General features: G+C 43.6%; 1 protein-coding gene across 5 annotated transcripts; it reads right to left on the bottom strand.

Moving 5' to 3' along the window:
• Positions 1-469: 469 nt before the first annotated feature.
• On the bottom strand, positions 470-8588 carry CLDND1 (claudin domain containing 1). Of its 5 annotated transcripts, XM_072925190.1 has the most exons (7): positions 8486-8588; positions 7910-8087; positions 4057-4191; positions 3651-3945; positions 2332-2439; positions 1819-1956; positions 470-1725 (listed from the first exon to the last, which is right to left on the bottom strand). In XM_072925190.1, the coding sequence occupies exons 4-7, from the start codon at positions 3937-3939 to the stop codon at positions 1505-1507; spliced, it is 756 nt and encodes a 251-aa protein (XP_072781291.1). In that variant the 5' UTR covers positions 3940-3945; positions 4057-4191; positions 7910-8087; positions 8486-8588; the 3' UTR covers positions 470-1504. The 5 variants fall into 5 exon arrangements, with proteins under 5 accessions (XP_072781291.1, XP_002192202.1, XP_072781292.1 ...); XM_002192166.7 differs by lacking the exon at positions 4057-4191; XM_072925191.1 differs by lacking the exon at positions 4057-4191 and having other exon boundaries at positions 3842-3945; positions 7910-8169; positions 8486-8572.
• Between the last annotated feature and the right edge of the window lie 4085 nt (positions 8589-12673).

The raw sequence follows: 12673 nt of genomic DNA, 5'->3' as shown, positions 1-12673 counted from the left end.
AGCCGTGAGATAAAAATGCCTCTTTCTGTATCATTCTCATCTCATCACAGAATCCTTGCCATCACTCATTCTGTTAGGAAGTATTTCTCCTAAGGCATACTTCTTTTATTAACCCTGGAGTAAGGAAACAAGGTGAGTCAAGGCCTCAGAAATGAACAGTTCAGTCTTGGAAACATTGTTTTCTAGATATTACATGTCACCCAGTCTGACTAGAGTTGCAGTGATTTAGAATAAATATAACATTTTTGAACTAATTAGAAACTATGGGATGTTGTGACCACCAATGATGAGCAGGAGAAAATTTAAAGTTAGCAGGAGCTCAAGAATTTAATTTTTAAAATCCAATCCAATGTCACTGTTTCTGGTGACATTTCCATGAAAACGGACAGTGATCTAGATACTGGTTCTTCCTTCCCCAAGTAAAATCCACTCTAGATCATTCCCTCACCCTTCCATCAGATTCATGCAATGCTGAAAATTTCTGAGTCTTTATTATCATTATTATTATTTAATTTAAACAAGACGGAAAAAGAGCAGCACCTTTTAAAAAAACCCTGTTGTGTGCTATACAGGATTAACAGGTGAGGTTTAAAAAAAGTTAAGTTTGTATATGTACATATACACACATACACTGAACCAAATTAAAACAAAAAAACTTGTGAGGAGGTAATTTTTAACAAGAGAGAAGAAAGCCTTATTCCACATCAAGCAAAAGCACCACAAATTAAGATTAGTGTGCACAATCACATGTAGTGCAGATACCAAACTAGCCTGGGTCCTGGAAGCAGTGGAGCTACAGCAGGACAGAGCTCCATGAGGGCCATCTTATCCCATTCCTTGGCAGAAGCAAGTCCAGAGTGTGCCTTCAGGAGGGTGTGCTGTACAGTCAGGACCACAGCTGCCTGCTCTGCCTCCAGCAGTTTTGGCAGATGCCACAAAACGCAGCAAACCAGCAATGATAGGAGTTCCAGAGCCAAGCTACAGACTAATTCAGCTACAGTATTTCCATAACAGAGGTTTCTGAATTCCCTCATGTCTCTTGGGTGCTCCCTGTAGGTACTGCCTGCTCCAGTCACACAGCAGACAGCTCCTGATTATGTATTATTTGTGCACTGAGGTTCCCTTTCTTACGTACCTGCACCTTTTCTTGCCTTTCTTCCACCCTGCGCCACCACTTCTATTTCCTCCAGGCTGACAGGGTAATAAAATTAGGAAGGGGCATGTACACCTAACTAAGGGGAACTGTCAACAACCAAATGTAGCTTAAAAAATAATAACAATTCTTTTAAAAATCCAATTAAAAAACCTGTTCAAGTTCTGCAGACTTCTGGCAGGCTTTGGTCATTTAGCCCAGAGGTCTTTGTCTTCAGGGCCTGTAGGCTAAATTGTCTTGACTGGCGAGAAGCATGCAGTACATGACAAAATTTTGACTAAAAGAGAAAAGTAGTAAGAGCTGGGGGAGAAGAGGCTCTAACATGGAAAGCCCAGACTGCAGTAGCAGCACTTATGCCACACGGTAGGCTTTCAGGAGAGTGAATTCCTTCCTGTTGGTGCGAGCTGCCCAGATGAAAAGAGCAGCTGCCATGAACTGCAAAGGTGCTGACACGCAGGCGAGGCAGAAGGACCAGCCGAATTCACCCCTCACGTCCTCGGGCAGAGGCAGCTTCCTATGGAGCAGCTCAATCCCAGCTACATAGCAGCCAACGAGGCCCAGCGTACACAGCCCTGGGGAAGGAAGCAGCAAAGCACAGTGAACTCACCCATGAAGTGTTCCAGGGCTACTCTTGAGCTTCTGGAGGAGGATGGCAGGACACTTACCTGCTAGGAAATGCAGGACTCCAGTGGCAATGGCTGGGTAAAGGCTGCGACAAGCACAAGCACAGAGCCCAATCAGAGCCCCAAAGCACATGAGGCCAATGCTGACAAAGGGCAGGAGAAACTGCAACCGCCAGAGATCTGCATGTGAAAGAAACACACCAGTCAAGTTTGCTGAAAATGGGCTAGAAAAAGATCTTCTCCCACCATCTGAACATTCCCTTCTACCCTGCTGTCTACTTCATCAGACATTATATATTCATAGTCAAAAAGGACCAAAGATTCCACTGAAACAGAACCTAATTTGTTAACTCAAATCCCTGTACTGCATTCATAGGCAAAACCCTTGCTGACACATCTATCTTCCTTTTAAACTTTGACCTACTGCCTGTGCAACTGTAAAAAATAATAAATGGTGAGCAAGGCCAAAACAAGCTTTCCTCACTAGTGACTGAATTCGAGAAACAACTTCTTTTAATTCTACTTGTTCATCTACCAGAAGTGAAACACACTTACAAGTCCGATTCAAATCCGTGCCACTGTTGTGATTTCCAGGCTCTATGTACTTTTCTACAAACTGATCAGAGAGGGAGAAACTGATGCAGTTTGTAGTCATATCAGTTTCTGGGGGTGGAAAAAAAGAAAAAGCTGCTGTTAGGTGTCTCCCCTCAACCCTCCTTCCCCCCTTTCAAATCCTCTTTTCCCAATAATTAGAGCTAGGAAGCTCCTCAGAGTTCCATTTGTTAAAAAAAAAAAAAAAAAAAAATCACCTCTCCAAACAGATCTGTACATGTTTTCCTATGATGTAGTTGGCACAATGTGTCTGTTATGAGGTACTGCACTAAGGGATAGCATTCCAACATGCAGAATCTTCAAGCTTCCCTGGATTATCCAGAGAATTGCTCCATGTGTAACAGACTGGCAAAGTAATCTGGTGGCATATGATGCTGTCACATACTCTTGAACTCAGGGTCCCTTAGCTAAGGTGTCCTTATCGCCATATGCAGAACGAGGTCTTGTACTAACAGTTAAATCAAAAATGGGACAGAAAGGCCTGTTGAAAGAACATGAAGGATTTGCTTCTTTACACTTCATTTCTACCTCAGATTTTACTTTGAGAATACTGTTGAGCAGAACTGGTTTAAGTGTCTTCCAAAATAAGTATTTTTGTGAGAGAGGAAAAAAAATTATTTCACGCATGTTTTTTTCTCCACAAAATGTAGCTGAAAGTACATCTTTAAGAGGGTTCAAAATGAAGGAGTTACACATACAGTAAGTACTCAAAACTAACTTTGAAGCAATTAAAATAATTGTTTACCAAACATTTTATCCCCCAATGATTTTAAAAAATAATACAAGTATTTCACTCTATATCCATTCAAGGAACTCAAGGTGTGCTGGTGCAATGGTAGGACATTTGGGACGTGAACAAAGTGAATGACTAGCTAAAAGGAATGAATGCCTCCTCGATAAATTAGTGTCTTTATTCCATTGCTGGACACCAGGATCTGTCCTACAAAGAGAGTTAACTGGTAGAGGAACTATAAATGTATCCCTAACTGGACAGCTGAGGCAAAATAAAAATCAAACTTGTAAGACTAAATTTAGATCAAGTATCATCTTTCAAAACCAGAGACTGCAGCACTGACAGCCACAGACCATTTTGCCCTTTGCTTCTTTAAAAATCTGGATTGTCTTTATTAAAAACCCAATCAACCAAAACAAAAGCTAGAAATACGCCTTCTGGAGGAACAGAGTGGCACAAATCTGTTCTGAGGAAGATAGCACACAGCACCCCAGGGAAGCCAGGGAAGTGATAATTGCTCTGGAGATACCTGGTGGGCTGTACCAGTGAGAGTTTTTGGGTACAGTGATGCACCTCCGCCACAATCCAACCGTGCCGTTGCACCGGAAGAGCGCATCTGTGTACGTCTTCTCATCTGCATCTTTGCTGACAAACTCCTCCCAGATGCTTCTACCAGCTTCACTAACATTCTCGGCTGGGGACAGGGTGTGGTACTCGTACCAGAAGTCGGTGCCGATGGAGGCTGCCAAGTAGATGGTGGAGATGAGGCTGAGCACGCAGGCGATCACCAGCGCTGTAGCAAACCGGTTATCCATCATGGCGCCCTGGGTGGGAGCACAGGGACAAGTGAGCAGCAGCGTTATCCCAGCAGCGCCAAACTCATCAGCCCCCTTCTGCAAGGTCCCCTGAGGATATGCAGGCCTTCCTTTTCCTACCTGATAGGATCAAAGCAACACTGAGCAAATCTACAGCGCTGGCCAGCATCCACTGGATCTGCCAGTTCCAAGGAGGGATAATATCCTGGAGAGTGTGCTCTCCCAGCCACACTGCTGCTCGCCCTGAAACAGCAACTGACAGAACAGCAACTTGTCTCCAAAGCAGATGACACAGCTCACTGCCATTTGTGATCCTGATTGTAGGGAACATCAGAGACTCCATCCACAATGCCCAGGAAGAAGACTTAGCTTTCCTTAAGGGATTACCAAGAGAAGAAGTTATATTTATCCTGCCACCCCATACGGCTTTCACAGCTTGTGTTTACAGCAAAGATAAGAACCACAGGCATGCTGAAAAAACCCTTCCAGGCTGCTCACAAAGGGCAGCCATGCCAAGGTGCTGGAATGCCTTTAGGGAAGAGAGAAATATATCTAGGCACTAGAGACAGAACATGAAGGAAGCACTGGAAGACACATTTGGAAATTATGGTAAATGCTGCAATAATGCCACAATATATACCGTGGTATTTTTGAAGACCTAGAACAATGCAGGGGGTAGCCTGTTCCATGGGAACAATGGGACAAAACTGAAAGGTCTTCATATGCTCCCACAAAGACTTTGGTCTGTGGGATCCTTTCTTAGAGATCCTTTCTCTTAGAGATCTTAGAGATCCTCTCTCTTAGAGATCCTTTGTGGGATCGTGCTCCCAAATGGCATAGATTCAGGGTCAAAGGAGGCATGGGGAAAATACAAATATCACACATGCTTATGACAGTACCATGACTTTAACCAATAACTGACTGGTAATATAAGATATGTTTTGCAGCTGCAATACTCCAGAGGACTCCTCTCAGATGTCAGTTGATCTCATGCACTTTCTGTGCTTGATTAAATTTATGGATTATTATGAATCAGGCTTGAGGCACTTGCCAGGAAAAAAAAAGGAAAAAAAAAAGAAACTAGCTCAGCAGCTAGAGGTAGGCTGGTGGCAGGAGCTACTATCTAATCAGCTCTTGTCTCCTGCTTGTCTCCTCCCTTCTCCTACACACTTTGATCAAAATATTTTGCTCTTTCTTTGCAACTAAAGGAACCACAACTGGAAACAGCAAGTACCTTAAACCTCAACATTCTCAAGGAAAAAACAGTGAAGTGCCTCAAGTCAGACTTGTCAGTAAGAAATTATGAACTAAGAAACAAACTGCAAATTAAAGAAGGGAATTTCAAAGGCATCAATGTTTGCTGTTAACACCACCATTCTTATTTCTTTTCCTCTCCATCTGTTCCTCTATTTGTCTGAAACTGGCTAACAAGGAGGAGAAATTATGTGTTCTTCCCATATAATTTCCTATGCTTCATTTCCATATTAAATGAGGCACAGTCTCGGCAATATCCATCCTTCAACTGCATTCTTAGCAATGAGAAAGAATAGAACTGATTTGTGGTGAACCGACAAGAAACACCCATTTAAAATACTGCGAAGTTTGCATACCACAACTTACTTAATAATAATCTACAAACTGTGAACTTTTACAAGATAATAGAAATATTGAGAAGGAGAACACATCATATCCAGGTTTATTTGTGTGAAAAACATAGAACCAAGCTCAGATTTGGAAGGAAATTGTCTGTGCAGTGTTTAATTCCTGGTTATGTACTTCCGCTCTCCTTCCATATCCCAGCGCCTTGTTCCAGATACACAGGATATGGGATAGGGAGAGCAAGTTGCTGCATAGATCTGACCTCACCACTCAGCCCCACTGAGTCAACTGAGGGATCCCTGCCCCTTCACACATTGTCCCCGAAGCAAATAGGGCAAGTGGCACCTGCAGGGCCAAAGCTGCTGCCCAGCTGAGCTCAGAGCTGAGCAGATCACCCTCAGAGCAAGCAGCACAACAGGCTGCTGAGCAGGCTGGTCTGGATTTTCCCCTATATTGCAATCACATCTACTTCAAGAGGAACTCTCTGCAACAGACTCCTCTCTTTAGAAAGGGCTCTCTCTGGGTGGAAGGATCACAAGAACCCACAAGCTCCATCCTAAGAGTAGTGTCTGGTGAAAAAGAATGTAACCAGGACATTACTGGGCCACTGTGATCTGCTGTCACTACCTTTCAACAGAAACACTGACAATGACAAAGCCCTATCAAATTTATACCTAACACAGAGAAAGAAAAGAACTGCCCCAAAAGTCTTACTTTCAGCTACATATCCCTGCTGCCACGTGCAGAACACTGCAGCTGGCAGTGCTCCTACCAGAGCACCATTAAAAAACAACCACAGACTTCTGGACCAGCATTCTGTGTGCTGGTGTGCTGTGAACACGGCAGAGCTGATGTCAGCTGGCAACCAAGAACAGTTCATAAGCAAAATGAAGGCTTAATCACCGAACAGCAAATTAAAGCTTTGCCCAGTGTTCATTATCCACTTGGTAAAAGGGACATGGCAATCTGCTGACACTCAGTCTTTGTAATGTTACTGCAGGAACAGACAGAAAGCAGCCAAGGGGGCTACAGACCCCAAAATCTAGCAGGTGGCCTTGTGTAGCATTTGTCCCAAAATGACTTTCAGTATGGACAGGACAGTGACAAGCAAGGCAAGAGGAGACCCCCAATTCCTTACAATAAAGGTCCCTTCAGTCCTTCTGCCTAACACTTCAACTACTTACAGAAAAGATGAAGAACTCTACAACACTTAACCAGTTGCAAAGCTAGAACCAGTTTTTCCTGTCAGTGGAGTTGACTTGACTACCCTGCCCATTCACTGTGCATATCCACTGCATCTTCATTTACAGGAGACAAGCTCTCCCTTAAACGGTGTCCTTTAAAAGAGAGAACCATCCTGTCAGCCCCAGGCCCAGCTCAAAGGAAGCAGTGAGCATAGTCAGAAAGAGTTACCAGAGAAGACCATGAAGAAATACGTTGTGTGTTTATGAGATTAATGCTGCATTTTGCAAAAGATTCTGTGCAGAACAATGTGTAGGAGGTACTTTAGAATAAACTCACTTATGAAAAAAATAACATTACTATTACCAAAGATGACACTAATTATACAGACATAAAAGATTGATAACAAATAAAAACGCTTTTTATCCACAGTCTGTCAACAAGAACCTTCACTGTTTTAACAGGTATGTTCACATATCTCTGACAGCACGTTTTTGTCTAACAGGAGATGCTATTTCAGACAAGTTTCAGCTGAAACTAAGCTATGCAACGAATTTAAGATAACACTAGGTGGTTGTAAACAGGCAAAAGTGCTTAATGAGATACTGCAATTATATTCATTTTTAAAAAAGGTGAGACACAGAAAAATTTTTACATTCTCAGAAAAGAAAATTTTTGAAAAAAGCTCAAAAAAGCGAAGGTAAAGGCCAAACTGGAAGCAATGCTCAACAGAATGACTAAATTGCATGCATTTCAAAGAAGGGAAAAAACAAAGGGGACAAGTCAGTAGAGCTGGGAAAGAAAAGACAGAGAACGAGTATTCTGGCAAAAAATCAACTCTAAGACTGAAGGCTGTACAGTCTTTGTAAGAAGTTACTGTACCATGGCAGAAGGGAATACAAAAACATGGATATTTTTATGCATATTTTTATCTTGTTGCTGCAGTCACTCAACGAACAGTGGGTCACCACATTTAAGAAACTCCTTTTACGTGACATCACGAAAGAGTCCCCGCTGCATTCAGTGGCATTCTCTCAGGGGACATGTCAGCAATCAAAAAGGGATTAGGCAGAAGGCCTACAGGCAGGTGCAAACATGGGGAGAGGACTGGAAACAGCACCAAGATGGATCGTCCGTTTGAAATTCAGGGCAACAAATGTTCATGAAAGATTGCTACCAAATACTTTTTTACCTTCAGAGATGCTCAGAGTCCCTCAGGACACACAGCTCCGATGATTCCAGGTCTCTTCAGAGGCACAGCGTTGTTTGTGTCCTGTGGCCAGTGGAGAGCATGAAACGCAAACTTCCCTTCTGCCCTGGCTGTTCCATTCATTCAGCTTCTTCCACACCACCAGTTCACAATAAGTGGCCTACAAGCAAAGAGCAAACCGAATGGCTGGACATCATCATTTTACTCTGGAATTACTTCACAGGCATCTCCCAGCGCTATCACTAACGAAAAAAAAAAAAAAAAAAATAAGATGGAGAGGGGAAATTACTTGCAGAGCCCTCAGGCCGAGAGCACCTGCAGGACCAGCCCAGCACCGGGCCGGGCCGGGCCGGCCGAGCATCCCCACGGACCGCGACCGCCCCCGGGGGTCTCGGGCCTCCTAGGCGTCAGCCCCGCGCGAGGGGCGACAGCCGCGGGCTGACAGAACACCCGAGGGGAACAACCCGAGCCCTCAGCCCCGTCCCCCGCCTGAGCCCGACATCCCCTCACCGCCGGCCCGGCCCGGCCCGGCCCGGCCCGGCCCGGCCCAGCACCCACCGCGCATCGCCGCCGCCTCGCACCGCCCCGGCCCCGCTTCCGCCCGCCGCGCCCGCCCGCGCAGGGCACGCTGGGCGATGTAGTTCTGCCGCCCCTTCCGGGGCGCCGGCCCCAGCGCCCCTGGGCCGCTCTTCCCGTGGCTCCTCACCCTTCCCATGGCTCCTCACCTTTCCCAATGGCTCCTCACCCTTCCCATGGCTCCTCACCCTTCCAATGGCTCCTCACCCTTCCCATGGCTCCTCACCTTTCCCAATGGCTGCTCACCCTTCCCATGGCTCCTCACCCTTCCCATGGCTCCTCACCTTTCCAATGGCTCCTCACCTTTCCCGATGGCTCCTTACCTTTCCCGATGGCGCCTCACCCTTCCAATGGCTCCTCACCCTTCCCATGGCTCCTCACCCTTCCCATGGCTCCTCACCTTTCTCAATGGCTCCTCACCTTTCCAATAGCTCCTCACCCTTCCAATGGCTCCTCACCCTTCCAATGGCTCCTTACCTTTCCAATGGCTCCTCACCTCTCCCATTGCTTCTCACCCTTCCTGATGGCTCCTCACCTTTCCCGATGGCTCCTCACCCTTCCCATGGCTCCTCACCTTTCCAATGGCTCCTCACCCTTCCAATGGCTCCTCACCCTTCCAATGGCTCCTTCACCCTTCCCATGTCTCCTTACCTTTCCAATGGCTTCTCACCCTTCCCATGGCTCCTCACCCTTCCCATGGCTCCTCACCCTTCCCATGGCACCTCACCTTTCCCGATGGCTCCTTCACCCTTCCCATGGCTCCTTACCTTTCCAATGGCTCCTCACCTTTCCCATGGCTCCTTCACCCTTCCATGACTCTTCACCTTTCCCGATAGCTCCTCACCTTTCCCGATGGCTCCTCACCTTTCCCGATGGCTCCTCACCCTTCCCATGGCTCCTCATCCTTTGCACGGAGAAACTCCTGCTTGTAGCCAGCCTGAACCTCCCTGGCATTGTGTCCTCTCCTGTCACTGTTCACCTGGCAGCAGCGGCTGATCCTCGCCCGGCTACACCCTCCTTTCTAGTTCTTTCTGTTTCTCTTGATTGCTTGTAAAAAGTGGTGACATGACAGCCTGGCTGAATGACTCGAGAAAACACCAAGTAAGGGGGAAAAAATAATTCAGGAAAAATTGCAAAAATTGGTGTTAAAAAGAAACATTAGCAACACTGGCTCCATGCCCCAAACTGGCTGTTTCCCCCCATCTCTGGTACACAAAACCATGGAAATTATGAGAAGATTCTTAGAAGTGGTTAGCAACTCCTGTGGCTGAGAGACCAGCCCACCCAGTCTTGGTTTTACAAAACTCCAAACAAGCAAATGCTCAGAAAGAAACCCAGAAACATCTGAGGCTTTCACATCTCTGAGGACTTCTGGGGAACTATCCCGATCGATTCCTCTGCCAAACAGCCAGGGTGCATTTTTGCAGCCAGGTCAGAAACTAGGATGCAAAGGTGAAAGCAGTCATAGAAGAAACTTCTTGAGTTTGAGGCAACATTAATTTTTTAATTTAAAAAAATCAGAAATTACATTTAATTTAAGAAATTTATGTCTATATGACCAACTTTCTGGAACATGAAGCTGTCTCACCTCATAATGCAACTGTCTACGAAGGCATATTTTGGGGTCTGCTTGGGATTTATTCTGGACTCTAAAATACTTGACATCTTTATCGGTGGCCTGGAAGAAAGCAGAGTATTGCTGATAAACCTCACAGATGACACGAGGGAAGGGTAAATAATGGCATAGAGAAGGCACTGGGACAGGGTGACCTGATCATGTCGCAGCTGGGGCAAGCAAACATGTATTTCAATAAGGTCATTGATGAGCTCATTAATTTAAAAGCAAAGACTGGAGGCTATACTTACTTGACATAAGAGTTTATCCTCGGAAATGAAAAATGAAAAGGAAAAATATTAGTGAAGTATCAACTGCCAAGACATGGCCCCCCCCAAAAAACCCCCAACTTTCCTGGAACCTCAGATGTACAAACTGAGAAATAACAAGGAGGAAAGACGTGGTCTCACATCTAGAATCGCTGCTGGCTGCATGCCTAATATTGATATGTTGAAAAAGTAGAGATAAACCTAAAAAGGGATATGAAAATCACTGAGCAATTAGAAAACCTCTCTCAATTAAATATATCACAGAAAGTCAGTCGATTTTATTTATAGAAGAGGAGTTTATTTTGGGGAGTTAATTTATTGAACTAGGGACTTGCAAGACTATAAAATATCTGTTGTAGCAACAGGGAAAAAAAAAATCAGGAACTTTTTTCTGTATACCCAGAAAAGCTATCAAAGGTTGAAGCTGAAAACATTAAAAGAAAAAAAAAGTCAACAAAAGCCCTGTGTATTCTAAGCCATGGTAAAAGCAGAATCTGAACCAATTATTGTAAAGTGCAGTGAATTATCTAACACTGGCACATCTTCAGTTTTTCTCCTAAAAGATCTAATTTCTTAAAAATGAAAATCAATTCTGTAAAACTTTGCAGCCATTGCTACTTCCATTATTAAATTAGGCAACAGTGACCTCTTCTTTTTCCTAATCTGCCCTGATCAATGTGACATGTGTAGCTGCCCAAAAGCATCCAGAGCAAAGAGATGCATTTTCATTTCATTTACTTATAATCAAATACTCTCTACAGACTTCGCCTGGATGTTTTCTTGCTGGAAAAATACCCTTCTATGTACTAAGAGTAAGCCAATAAAAACATTACAAGTGAATGCATGGGGTCATTCCTTGCCAACAATGATCTTTTTTCTTTTTTCTCTCCCTTTCACACCTCCTCAGTGTGCCTCAGCAGAACTGCTGGTTGATCAGTTTAGTTATAGAACAGGATCAATTGGGAAGGTTTAAAAGTAAAAGTTTGGTTCACTGTGCACAGGAAAGCACAAAGGGAATAATGCTGAGGGCTAGAGCATAAACGCTGTTCCTGCTTTTTGCAAAAGTTTCTTTGCTAGCAGACCTGGATCACGAGCATTACTAACTTCTCAGGCACTGACAGAGAGTTTAACATCAGAGTGCTACAAACAAAACAAACAAAACCAAAACCCCAATACATTGCAAAAAAATAATTAAATTGTTTAGTGCAAAATGTCTGTAATTTTAGCTCTCACAGTCTAAGGAAATAAGTAAACCTTTGTAGGAGGTGGCACTGTCTGTATTAAATGAAGCTGATATAAGACAAAAAAAGAACAAAACCTTCTTCATAGATCACATGAAGATCACATAGATTCACATCAGGAGTTATTGATTCAGACCTGAAAAAGGTATCCAAAAGTCTGCCTGTTTTTTCCAAAACTACTAGTTAATTTACAAGATGCCACCTCCCACAACAAATATTCTCTTTGCAATAATAAAAAGGGCAGTCTTAGTTTTAGGTACCATCTGTGAGCATTTTACACAGCCTGAGTGAGCAGAAAATCCTTTTGCTTCCCCTCAGATTTCTCTATGCAGATTGCCTGGTTTTATTTCTGCTTTTTTTTTTTTTTTTTTTTTCTTTAGTATTATTCTGGCACAGGACACAGTAGTATAATTTTCACAGACACAAAACCTTCTAGATGTGCTTCTCCCAAATACCATGAATAGCACTGGGGCATTATAATGATACTCATCCTCTATGTCGATGGTCTCCAAATCTTTTTATCGTGTACCTTGTCAGTAATAACTTTTTGAGCAGGTACTCCTCATAATGTAATTTTTTTTTAAGTATACACATGTCGTACCACACCAATACATAATGTACATTATAAAACATCCACAAAAATATGAATTAAAAAAGGATGAGATAAATTACAAGAAACAATAATTAATATTTTATTATTAAGTGTACAAAAATATTTTCTTCCTGCACTGAATTTTGTAGATGGCTGCTTTCAACATGAAACTATTTCTGTCTATCCTGATGCATTGCCTCAGTGGCCACATTTTACCTTAATAGGTTCCACCCTTTCCTATTTGTTGAGGGATGAAACTTCCATTGGTCAGCCTTCATGTGGTTGCCCCTGAACATGCCTTTAACTACCCACAGAATAATAGGAGAGTTTCAGCCGATTTAGTACAGGTTTTTTGATTTTTTTCTTTTTAAAATTAGGTCTGTTTCTTACATGGTTTTTAAAGTAAAATTATTCAGAAACTACTACACTTTATTTTACAGCCAAATGAACTTC

This window comes from Taeniopygia guttata, chromosome 1 (genome assembly GCF_048771995.1).
Source record: "Taeniopygia guttata chromosome 1, bTaeGut7.mat, whole genome shotgun sequence".
NCBI classification, from domain to species: Eukaryota; Metazoa; Chordata; class Aves; order Passeriformes; family Estrildidae; genus Taeniopygia; species Taeniopygia guttata.
Note: the sequence above shows the minus strand (reverse complement) of the source record. Positions and strands in the feature narration are given on the sequence as shown.